The 13,600-nt window shown below is 28.6% G+C and overlaps 1 protein-coding gene across 2 annotated transcripts; it reads right to left on the reverse strand.

The window, feature by feature from the left end:
- Positions 1-1,843: 1,843 nt before the first annotated feature.
- Positions 1,844-6,280, reverse strand: LOC137823913 (calcium-dependent protein kinase 2-like). 2 transcript variants are annotated; one of them, XM_068629251.1, is made up of 8 exons: positions 5,053-6,280; positions 4,099-4,242; positions 3,844-3,996; positions 3,462-3,577; positions 3,019-3,186; positions 2,807-2,934; positions 2,264-2,363; positions 1,844-2,185 (listed from the first exon to the last, which is right to left on the reverse strand). In XM_068629251.1, exons 1-8 carry the CDS (start codon positions 5,747-5,749, stop codon positions 2,114-2,116), a joined length of 1,578 nt encoding a protein of 525 aa, XP_068485352.1. In that variant the 5' UTR covers positions 5,750-6,280; the 3' UTR covers positions 1,844-2,113. The 2 variants fall into 2 exon arrangements, with proteins under 2 accessions (XP_068485352.1, XP_068485351.1); XM_068629250.1 differs by having other exon boundaries at positions 2,807-3,186; positions 5,053-6,252.
- Between the last annotated feature and the right edge of the window lie 7,320 nt (positions 6,281-13,600).

The raw sequence follows: 13,600 nt of genomic DNA on the forward strand, positions 1-13,600 counted from the left end.
ATCTAATTAGCAACCATGGTTTTAACTACACTTATTCATTAATTAAAGAATTCAATACCAAAGTAATAAGAAAACAAATCCATCTCAAGAACATGCAAAAGAGAAGCATATACATATATAAACAAATCGTACATAAAAATAAAAAAAATTGCGTCAACAACTCTATCAATCAACAAAATATATGTCTTGTTCACCACATACTACACAATTTTGGATTCTTGGGATGATGCAAATGTTGTAAATCTAAAAAGAGAGATCCATTTTGATGAAACTCAAAACATGGCATTTATGCATATCAAGTAAAAGATTGAAGGGAAAAATGAAGAAGTTATTTAATGTTGAAACGTACGTGTAAGCGATATGGGAGAAACAGCCATGGTTGAAGAGAAGCAAAAGGAAATCGAAATCAAAATGAGAATGAATTTTAATGCATTGCACAGAGAATCTCACTCTTTTTTGTTTGATCCGGAACAAGAGACCTTAAATTATGTAATTGTTTTTGTACAATTATGTAATTGTTTTTTGTTGTGTACAAAGAAAGAATAAAATTAATTAGTTGTTTTAAAAAAATCATAATTATCATTTATTTGGCACGTATACAATTTTTTATTTTGTTTTGTTAAATGTTTATAAATTTGGATAAGTAAATTTACATTTTACATTTATATCAATGTAAATTTACAGTTAGTAACTGTGTCTCTCGGTAAAAATGTATTCTTATGTGATTTTTTAACCAACAAAATAATATTTAACTCTTAATGGAAAAGCGATTAAGGTTTATGTATAATAAGTGATATATTTGTTTGAAAAATGGATTTTATAACATGTTATGTTCGTATCATTAGTAATTTGGATCTTATCATTTTAAGTTATGAACAATATTTCCTTTTATTAGTTATAAATGTGTGAAAAATCAGAATCAATTCCAAAAAAATTACATAACCTTTCATTAATTCTTTGTCACATATAACCTAATTTGCAATCTTGGGTGTGTTGTACCAGATCCTTGGAATAAGAGTTTCAACCTTCATCTTATGAATGTCCTGATCCATGTTCTTAAGCTTTACTTAAATAAATCATGCAATAATATTCTAAGGAATTAGGTATGGTAAAACGGATCGGGCCCGTTTTATTGGGCCCGACGGAATTGATTAACTTTTAAACCTGTCAATTTGTAGGGTATTTCTTTCTGTACTCCTACATTTTTTCTTCCTGCATCCCTACATTCTATGCAATACCATAATTATCTTTGATAATTTTGGTCGATTCCGGAATAAGAGTTTCATAAGCAAAAAGTATGTCCGGAATAAGGGTTCCATAAGCAAAATGTGTTTTCAAAATAGGAAATCTGGAAGGCAAAAAATCATTCCAGAATGTTCTTTTCGGAACACATTTTTTTAATTTCCAAAATGGTAAATTTGGAATTCATAAAATGTGTTTTGAAAAGTATGTTCAAAAAATATTTCGGAAAGAGTAATCTGAAAGTCATTTTTAAAAGGGGTAAAAAGGTCTTTTTAAAAATGATGGAGTGCAGGAAGTCATTTGTTGGGGATGCAGAAAGAAACAACCCAATCTATATTGGCTCGATCCGTCTAACCCATCAACCTAACAGATCACGTATAGATGTCAGCCCGTCTTTTTTCTATTTTTGATAATTATAAAAAGAGATCTCATGATTTTGGATTTTGGAATAAAAATGATGTTGGTCATGTTTCCCTTGCCAAGTTAGATAAGAAGAACCTTACAACATACAATACCCTTCTCAAAAGTACACCCTTCATTCTCAAATATACAAACACAGTAGACAGTAAACACTAATTAATCCATAGCAGAAGATACCAGGTGAGGATTTCAATTCAACAAACTGCATAATCAAACTTGTAAAATTACGTTCCTTGGGAAACTCCACTCTTACTTGTGTCCACAATAAATTACATTAGGACTTAACAAAAAAACTTCAAAGTGAAAAGCAAAACCAAAAAGAGAAACAAGAGTTGGCAACCAAGTCTCACAGAAAAACAGATCTAAACTATAAACTTTACATGCTTACAAATGTATAATAACTTTTGGAAGCCTTCCTTTGAAGCAAGGGATTCCTCTGAATCTTGAGACATTAGAATAGCTTGCCTTGTTGGGTTCCACTCCTCATCATTGTACTAAATTCTTCATAGTTGATTCTACCATCCTGAGAAACCACAAAATTGAGTGTTAACTATGGGACTAGAATACAAAATTGTGGCAAATCAATAGAAGAAGAGCTTACATTATCAGTGTCAACTTCAGATATAATATCCTTGATTGTGGCCTCATCACCCATACCATTCTCCTTCATGGCTGTTTCCAGTTCATCTCTTGTGATATACCTGTGATGGAATCAAACAAAAAAACCAGGGTACATCATACATCTGTCATTTATCTTCAAATTCTAAATAGAGACATTCATTCATCAATGATTGGTAATGAATGTGCTTTTTGGTGTAGGAAGAAACAGGATTTATGGTATATGATCTTGTTCATTATTGAAAGTTCAACTCAACCTCATAAAACCAGTTTATAAGGTGACGCACAAACTCACACTAGGATAGACTCAAAATGACTATGATACCATATTAAGAAGTGGACTTTAAGCGAACTCAACCCCATAAAACCAGGCTTATAAGGTGAGATTTGCATCCACTTATATATTATGAAATGTCGTAATTTCTAATAGTGTGAGATCTCCAACAATATAGAAACCATGGACTTCAAAAATCAAAGATTGTGAAAGATTGAAGAACAAATTTGAATTTACAATAGATGGACTTACCCGCTACCATCTTTATCAAAATATTGGAAGGCCCCATAAAGATGTTCATCTCTCTCCAACCTGTGTCTGTGCATTGTAGCAGTGATGAATTCTATGTAATCAATTGTTCCATTTCCATCTACATCAGCCTGAATTAAGCAGAGGAATGTAAGGTTGAAAGAACATGGAAAAAACAATGAAGAACAAATGTTGTTGAATCGACAATAACTCACGGCGTCCATAAGCTGTCGCACTTCAGCTTCAGTTAGCTTTGAGCCCAGTCTTTGCAATCCTGCCCTCAGTTCCTCATAGGTGATTGTACCACTATGGTCAGTGTCCATATTTGTGAACATTGCCTTCAGACCTTGGATCTCTTCTACAGAAAGATTTTCAGCAATGACCTGAAAGATTATTCAAAATCCACTCAGTTTCTTTTTGAATTCACAGAGACATGTAGCCTTATACACCACAGATTCAAACAATTTAGAGTAACACAAGAATGATATTTTATGTTTCTTCAAGTCAAATTACTGACTAAAGCAGACATTGGATTGAAATTAGCTCTATAATTTTAGCTGTTGATCCATACACAGAGGTAAACTATGCCATCAAAATCAAATAAAGTAAGCATAAAAGAGAATTGTGGTCTCTTCATGCATCTTGTGGCTGGACTAACCTTGAGGGCTAGTTTTTTCAGCTTATTCATTGCTCTGAATTGCTTCATTCTGGAAAGCACTGCACTGTCAATTGGCTTGTCAGAAGCATTTCCACCTTCTTTAAGCCACGGGTGCTCTGAGTGTTCAAACAATACAAGCAAACAATTAGCAGAGAAATTGCAATTCATTAACTAAGAAAATTCTTAAGGATGCTGCAATCAAGATATCAGTCAACATAATTTAAGTGTTGAGAAAATCAGAACTAATTTTTCCTCTTTGGTATAGATACAAAATGGGCTCTATTTTCTATTATCTGCTTGTTGCTTTCGTAAGTGTTCATTTTGTATCTATACGAAAGAAAGAGAATTGGTTCTGATTTTTGCAACAATATAAGCTACCTACCTAGAACCTGAGCTGAAGTAATGCGTTTCTTTGGGTCCTTTGTGAGCATTTTGCGAACAAGGTCCTTAGCACTGCTTGATATGCTTGGCCATGGACTGCTTTCAAAGTCAATATGACCCTGCAATATGGAATCAAATATTCCCCTTTCCGTCTCTACAGCACATATTTCATGAAAAAATTAGTCGAGTGTGAAATAGCAGGAATCTAGCCTCTGCAAAGAGATTATCCTGTTATCATATCAAAGTCAGAACTTACCTGCCCAAAATGGAGGGACACCACTAAGTAAGATATACAGTATAACTCCTGCACTCCATATATCTACTTCCTTCCCATAGCTACGATGAAGAACTTCTGGAGCAACATAGTACGCACTGCCAACTATGTCCCGGTACACCTTTCCTGTAAAGAAATAACCAGAAAAAAATTAGTATATGTTCTAAGTGGAAGATAATCCTACATTTTAATCGGATAAATCCTCTGTTCAAAACACGAAGTTGTTGCCAAACCAACAAAATATGTACATCAGCTATGTCATACAGTTGTAGTGAAAAATTATACACGCCCTTCATGGTTACTATTCCTTTTATGTTGAAAATCACACATCAACTAAAGATAAGAACACTCATTATATAGTTTCACAGAACAGTTATGTAAGGTTGAGTTATTCGAAAGTAGTGTAATCCATGGAATAAATGAAACGATAAATTCTGGCTTAATGATTAACTAGGATGATGAATACTTATTTTATCAAATTTTACTTTTGCTCTATATCATGTCAAACAGTGCACAATGCCGCCAGTGCAAAAAAAGACATATAGTGTCCTTGAAAAGACTTAGAATGTGCTTGTACATTTAGGGTATACCCTAATTAAACTAGGCCATGTACTTAATTCACTTTAAATTAACAGTAAATAAACTCTTCAAACAAATTAAAAGTTTCTCAATCTCCCAAGTGTTGACAGTCAGGGCGCTGTCATGCATTGACAATGCACTATTAGCCCTTAATAAAAAAAATCACTTTCAATCTTTCAGTTGCATATAAATCTCACAAAAAAGAAAACCAGTTGACAAAGTTTTGGATGGAAAATTGCACAAAATTTCCCTCAACATTTTAGCAGTTTATTCTCAACTATACCAGAATTTACACACTTATCTTTTAGGAATGCACAACAATTTAACAAAAGACCAATAAACGGATAACAAATTTACCTTCTTCTATGAAGACCGACAAACCAAAATCTGTGGCCTTGAGAAGTCCCTTATCATCCTTACTTGATAACAAGAAATTCTCTGGCTTCAGATCCCTATGCATCACTCCCATAAAATGGCAGATGTTAACAACTTTAACAATCTGTCTACACATTGAAGCAGCAGCCCTTTCACTGTAGTGCCCCTTGGCTATAATCCTATCAAAAAGCTCACCACCTGCACACAGCTCCATGACCACATGAACTGAGTGCTTATCCTCATAAGAACCTTTGAACTCCACAATGTTGGGTTGCCCACTTAAATGCTGCATAATTTGAATCTCCCTCTTCATATCCTCCTTATCATCTCTTCTCACAAGCTTCCTCTTTGAAATTGACTTGCAGGCATACTGCAAGCCAGTTGAATTTTCAGTGCAGAGATAAGTCACCCCAAATTGGCCTCTCCCCAATTCTTTCCCAAGTGTATAGTGCTGCTTAACATCCTCCAATGGCTTCCCAGTGATGGTGTCAGCCCTGTGAACATGTTTTGGGCTTGGAGAATGAACAGTGGGCCTCCAAGCAGCCTGAGGAGCATGTTTCTCAGGTAATTGGTTGACAAAGGGTTCATGGCTCTTGTGATTGTGAGCTCCCCCAACAACATGTCTGTAACCATTGTGCTCTTCTGACTCTGACCCATTTTTACTCAGACAACCACCCATGGCCGTGACGCAAAAAGGAATGAAATTTTCAAGTTTTACCACACAACAACAACTTGAGAAGTGATTGGTTCAAAGCATGAAAAAAAAGGAATGAACCCAGATGAGAATTCAAGGAAGGATATGCATTGAAGTATGGAGAAAGAGAGAAGAAGCCAAAGTCTGATGCAGAATAGATCAGAATCTGCAATTTTTTAAGGATGGAGAGGAAAGTAGAAGGAGTCTGAACTCTGAACAAAAAGGATAAAGTTGTAACCAAGTCAACTGCGGAAAAATGGAATTTAATGTGTCTTAAACCAAGAATGGTTCAAACTATTTTACGACCAAAACAAGTTTAAAGACTAAGAGTGAGTCCATAGAAGAGAAACTTCCTAAGAGGGACACCTAATCTACCTATGATTCAAGGACCGAATCAGAGAATCAGAGAATCACGACATGGTTCTATGTACCTTTTACCATATAACAGGAGTTTAAGGTGATGTAGCTCTCACCTCGTATTTGGATACACTTTTACAATTGGATATTATAAACAGTGAAAATATACACCTTACATATTAAATAAATTAATATTTTTTATTTTTTAATTTAAAATATTATTATATTATTATAAAGAGGTGCGAAGTGCTGTTACTATCTGTGATGTCAAGAAAAGGTATTAAAATATTAATTTATTACATATAAAAATTAATATCCGGATAAAATAGACACGAAGACACGAAAACCAAAGAATAGACACGAAGACGATAAGGATCTCAGGCAAGCACCTAGCAACCTGGCTAACCGAAGAAGGAAAACGAAACATTCAATAGTTTTCTAGGTTTCATCTTCCTAATAGTAGCATATAGTGAAAATTTCATAACATTTATAAAGAAAATAATTTCAAAAAAATGATATTAAAGAAAGTATAATTTATTTTTCTTCTTCTTTTATTATTTACTAGCAATTTTTTCCCTTGATTTCTCCTTCATAGAATGTGTTAATCACAAATAAATAGCATATTGGAAAAAAAATTGGTATAATGAAATCCTGAAAATGAAATGCGACACGTGTGACACGTAATGATGAATCGTGGACACCAAACACTGTATATTAGTATAATATTGATAATTGATTGTCAACACCGAAGCAATAAAACAATAAAACGTGTACATAATAATTCATTAATTATGCATTGGAACTATTAAAAAATTTATATTTCTAAAAGTTGATAAACTTGTTTTTATACATGATGATAATTAATAAATAAATTAATTTATGATTTCACATTATGCATTTGCTCCTTTCTATAAAGTTCAATTTTGCTCCTCCCATCAAGACAAAAATGGTTTTAAAAAAGGTTTATTTTAAAATAATTAAGATTAAAACTTCTATTAAATAATTTTCTTAAAATTATAAACTATTATGACAAACTATATGTTTTATGAAATTTTTTAAATTCCATAAAAAATCAATATTTAACAGAAATTTTAAAACCAAATTAGATATAATGAATTTAATAACTTCCATTAAATATCATGGTTTCAGAGTTTTTAGTTAATAATTCATTTTAACCTTTGAAAATATTTATTGAAACACACTTTGTAAAAAGAAAGAAAATTATATTGTTTTGTTTTTCAATTTTTGTGTGCCAATAATAAGGCTATTGTTTAAGTCTTTGAAGCTACAAATCAAAGAACTTTGCTTTGAAGTAACAATTGACCTTTCTAATCAATTTGGCTAGTTCAGTTCCCAAAGCAACCTTTATTTTATTTAGTCAATTTTATTATAATTTTTGTAATTTTGATTTTATTCAATCAATACTTGATAATAAGTGTGTATTTTTTAATTATTTTAGAAAAATATAATATATAATTTAAAAAAAAAACATCAAAACTATAAAAAAATACATGTATTCAACAAAAATATAGTTGTGTTATCTATGTAGATAAGATAAGCCAGATACCTTGCAGTGTCTTCCTTATATTTTATTTTATCTGTATAAATAAATATATGTAGTGGATGATTAAAGTGTTTAACAATTTATTTATTTATTAGTAAAGTTAAAATGTTTTTGAATTATCTTGAGATATTTATGTAAGATGTTCCGAACTTAAATTTATTAATATAATATTATTAGAATCAATAAACATTTAAATATTTAAGATATTGTTTGTTTTAAAATTTTTGATTTACGATTTTGTTTTTATCTTTAGGAAATTGGACAATATTATGGGTGATAGATAACGGTCCGATTGTAGGTGACACGATAGACCCAATAAACACTCATTAAAATAGACTTTAAATGATTTTGATACCATATTAAAAAGTGAACTTTAAGCCTAATTCAATCCTATAAAATTGACTTATAAGGTTGAGGTTTACACCCACTTATATACGATAAAATGTGTTTATCTCTACTAATGTGAAATCTCCAACAAAATTAATTAAAAAAGAATAATATATTTAAATTATCTTCAATCTAATATAACAATGTTAAATTTTTTTATAAACCTTATTGATTATCATATTTACAAAAGATATTGGGACATTTTTAGAAATCATAAATTTTCAACTTTTTCTTGCACTCACCCACCATGTGATATGATGGTATAAGTTAGAATATTATATGGGTGGGTGCAAAGGTTAGGTTCTTAAAATAATAGCAACTAATAAGTAGAGTTTATCATGTCTCATTAAAATATTGGTAATATGGTTACAATTTATAAAATAATTCAATGATCATCTTTTATGGATTTTGGTGACAAAAATATTATAAATGTAAAATTAAAAAGAAAGACCATGCCCCTAATTCTAATTCTACGTGAAAAAATAAAAAGTTTATTAATAATAATATTTATAACTTTTAAATTATTAATATAATCAGTAATAATATTAACATATTTGCAAATTATTTTTATGTGTATATTATTTAGCAATGTATTATGAATGAATACTTATCAAATGATTAATTTTAAACGTATATCGCATTATACTGAATCCAAATATTTTAAAGATTTAGTGATTAAGTATGATTAAGATACATTATGACGATTTTTAATTTCACAAGCAATGTATTCTCATGTATATAAAATTCATAAAAGTTACCTTCTTTCACTAAAAAGGAGTTGTTAGGGAAAAAGTGGTTATTCAAATATTACGGAAAATAATTATGTTATTTTTAAAAATATTTTCTTTTCTTTTCTTTCATTGAAGATAAATAATTTTTTTTTTCTTTTTTACCTCATCTCATACAAAATATTAAAAAAAATCATTTAATTTTTACTTTACTTTATTATATTTCCTTTTGTTACCATCATTTATCAACACAAAAATTATGTAATGCCGACATTACAAAGATATAATTGGACCACCTAATAGCATATAGCTAATAGATTAAATTATAATCTATAAGTTAACGGCTAATTAATAAATTTTAATTACATAAGTTTCTAATTGATAAAAGCTTTATGTAGTTTACGAAATTTGATAAAACTAACCATATACATGTAAAAGGACATAAAATATATAACTATATAAATTGTATTATATAAATGATTTATTTAATTTTTAATAAAAATATGTAATTATGCAATTATAATTTTTTTTTTTAAATAATTAAATTCTTATTAAAATTTGTAATATTTTTATTTATTTTATAAAATTGTATCTATATTTTTATTTAAACAAGTCATTTAGATGGTTAACATAATGAGTACTGATAAATTTAATTTTTATTTATTTTACATGCAGTTAACATGGTTTATTTTAGGAATATTGAACTTTTTATTTGGGCCATCGAACTCAAAATTCACGTTAAGTACCCAAAAGGCCCAAAACCATCTTTTAACATGTGTTACATTCATCTTGTACGCAATTTCACTGTCGTTTTAACACCTTGATAAATAAATAGACAATTAAAAAATAGATAAATAAATAAATAAGAGGTGAACTTTTAAAAATATTATTTATACCATATCCTCATATTTGATTATGATGTTCATCAAAATGCAATAAGAGTAACATATTTTAATTTCTAATAATGTGTGACTGTCAAACCTAAACCTATGTAGCATAGATTCTGATACGGATATTGATATTATATGGACACAAACATGAAGATACGAAAATCTCTAAAATGTAGGATACAGAGACACAAATATATATATTATATAATTATGTATATTATATAATTATGAATTATATAAATTGACAATAAAGATTTATGTGTACAAGTATGTTCTAAATTATTTTTCGGAGCGAAAAAATGTTTTTCATAACTGGTTCACAATGATTTGTTTCTTAGTTTTATAATCATAATAAAAATTTATATGAAGATTAATGTATTTTTTTTTTAAATTGTGTTAAAACCATACTAAAATTGTCAGAAATCTAACAAATACTTTTTGAATTAGACACTTCACGTGTCATACGAGTGTCGGTGTCCGACACAAATATCGGATACCAACACGTCATTTAAGAAGAGTGTCCGAGCTTCATTGGTAGGAACCCATGTAACTTCTCCATTTTTTTAATGTTATATTTTAAAAAAATTGTCCCTATTTAATTTGTTTCAATATTTAAAATAATATTAATTACTCTTCGGTCAAATGCATGAATAAAGCGCACTATGAGATTCACCTTATCACCAAATTATTAATCTTAATATATTATTTCCAATCAAAATAACACAACCAAATATTAAATTATTTTATTATTTAAATAAAACAATAAGTTTTCTAAAAAAAATATTAAATTTAAGAAATTATTTTTATATTCATTAAAATCTATCATTTCAGTTAATTTAATTTTTTTATATCAATTAAAATTATATTTTTAAGTACCATTTTCTTTAAAATTCTGATTACAACAAAATTTACACCTGTGTAACACAGACTTTTTCAAAATTAAGTCGTGTTCAATTTAATATTCTATAACCTGGGTCATGTGAAGTCACGCAATGCACCTCATTAAAGTTGATAGAGACAATTAGACATTTATGACTTTTCTTATGTTAATCATATACTTAATGATGTATTCATACTAATTCCACCCACTTAATACTTTAAAAAAATATTATTTTATTTTAAAAAAATAGATTTTAAATGATTGTTTTTTATTATTAAAGTGAAAAAATATATTCAAATCATATATTCTTTTATCCACGTAGATTCGAGATATAAATGAGTGCAAACTACAACATATAAGTTGATTGATTTTATAAGATTGAATTATAGTAAAGATTTTTTCTTAATATGGTATTAGAGTCATTTTGAGTCTATCTTAACGGAAGTTTATTGAGCTTATCAGCTCATCACCTATAAATATAAAGTCTCACGTACAAATTATTCCACGTCAACTAACTATGAGAACATTTTGTAATATATAAGAGGGTAAAAATTTTAACTTATAACTCGATTTTACATTAGGTTTAAAGTTCACCCTAATTTTTTTTTTTTTTTTTCAACTCCAAAGTTTTTTTTTATTTAAATTCCTTTAATATTACTAGTAAGAAACAAACAACCAACCTTGTTATATTCCTTCACATTTCACCAAAAATTTGTCTACCTTAATATTTTGCAATTCTTTTAAAAAAACTAGGAAGATATTTAGAAGAAAAGTGAGGTGGTGTAAGAGACTAAATATGAAATATGTGATCCATATCTACCATGAGTTAATGCAATGAAGTCATCTTTATTAACTCTACATATCAGCCCACAGTTGCACATAACCAGGAACCAGTTTTCAGCACCTTGTTTTCGTTACTTTCCTCTTTTTTCTCTGCCCTACCTCTTTCAAACTACCTATCTTCAACACCCTAACTATCTTATCTTTTCTTTCTATTTCAAGTACTTCTAGGTTTAAATTGCAACAACACAACAACAATGCCAAAATCAAACCCACCCAATGCTTTGAGACCCCTTTTCACAACTAAGTTTAACTCAAGGATTTCATTTTCATCTTACTCTTACACTTAGGGTGAAAAAAAAAATCATTTGTTGATAATTTATGGCCTTGTAAAGTTCAATTCGTTTAGTTATTTACTATGTGTTAGATGCATGTGAATTGACCATATTTGATATAAAAATTCGTATCACTTTCACAAAATTTATCACCTAAGCTATATACATTTATTGCTTCTCTATTGACGTGAATTTGTTGGTGGCAAATGAGTTATGAAACACACACTTCAAAAACATACTTAATCAAGTTAGATAGGTCATATAATCAAATGAATGACTACAATGCATTTTATTTTATGATTATCTAATCGATATTAGTTTAATATGTTTTTTCTTATATATTAAAAAATAAATTTTAAATTTAATTTTAAAATATATTATAAAATATTTTTTATTTCTAATTGATGTAGTTTCTAAACAAATTTATTGAAAGATTCTAAAGTATTTTTTTATATGAATTTTATGAAATAGTTTAGATTAAAAAACCCATCTTAAAAATTTAAGAAATCAAATACCATTTACTTAAAGGGTTTACACAATAAATTTTACATTTTTTAATTTGTTTTATAGATAATGAAGTGTTTCAAAATGTATACAATACTTAATTTTGAAAATAGTTTTATGACTAGATAACCGATTAAAAAAAGGCTAATGGATGGATGGGATGAAATCTATGGAATGAATAACGAAAATATTAATATTTTTAACAAAAAAAATAAAGAATTAATTCCAATAAACTCGTTATAATTAAAATAAAAATTAGGCAATTCACCCATTTAGTCCATTTTGAACAATAAATATTAGTTAAAGAAGCTTGGAGTTTTAGGTAACCAGCAAAGTTACCAAAAGCAGCCAAACTTAAAAAAACAAAAACAAGAAAATTAGGTAGCAATTAACTAACACATGACGTTTTTTTGTGTTCTTTTCAGCTATTTTCCTTTGCGTGTGCTCTCTTCTTCTCACGACATTCTTTGGTGAATTGGTGTGCCATATATGCTTTTAAGTAAATTTGTTAAGACTTAATTTAAAAAAAAAATTACTTTGATAATTGTGTATAAAAAAAAATCTTAAACATTAACTATAAGTAGGTTGTATGAGATTGAGTTATATTTAAAATCTACTTTTTAATATAGTATCAGAATCATTTAAAGTCTATCATAACAAAAATTTGTTGAATCTATCGTGTCATCCACTATCGGACTGTTATTTTGATAATTGTGTATAAAAAAAATTTTAAACCTCACTATATAAACCGGTTTTATGATATTGAATTAGATTTAAAGTTCACATTTCTAATATAACATCAAAGTCATTTAAAGTCTATCATAACAAAAAAAACTGTTAAATCTATTGTCTCTTCCACGGATCGTTATCAAACCACTTACTCATAACATATATTTTCACGCACGAATTACTATTACCAACGTAAGTTGATTTTATGAAATTGAGTTAGACTTAAACTTCACCTCTTAATATATTCTAATAAATATAACGTATAATACCATCTTATAATAATAATTATTTTATTTTATATGTTTTTATTTAATATAAAAATGAGATAATTAAAAATAGTATTTATATTAAAATTATGTTGTAATAAAAGAATTGAATTATACAATCAACCATTAAAATATTTGTGATTTAATTGTATGTATATCCGAATTGTGAGATTTTGGAATTTCAAAATTTGAGTGCTCTCACAGCAGTAGTAACATTCTTTATTGTTTAATCACGCACTCTTCCTAACTATGCATCACAAGGAGCATACACGTAATGAACCACTCATGACTCATCAATACTATGTTGTTACTTAAATTCTAGAAAACTATGTTAAAATATCAAAATCTTGTTCCGTTTGACTTGCTTGCTTATTATAAAGTATTTTTGATCATATAAAAAGAATGCAGTGTAGGGA

This window comes from Phaseolus vulgaris, chromosome 8 (genome assembly GCF_000499845.2).
Source record: "Phaseolus vulgaris cultivar G19833 chromosome 8, P. vulgaris v2.0, whole genome shotgun sequence".
Taxonomy (NCBI): domain Eukaryota; kingdom Viridiplantae; phylum Streptophyta; class Magnoliopsida; order Fabales; family Fabaceae; genus Phaseolus; species Phaseolus vulgaris.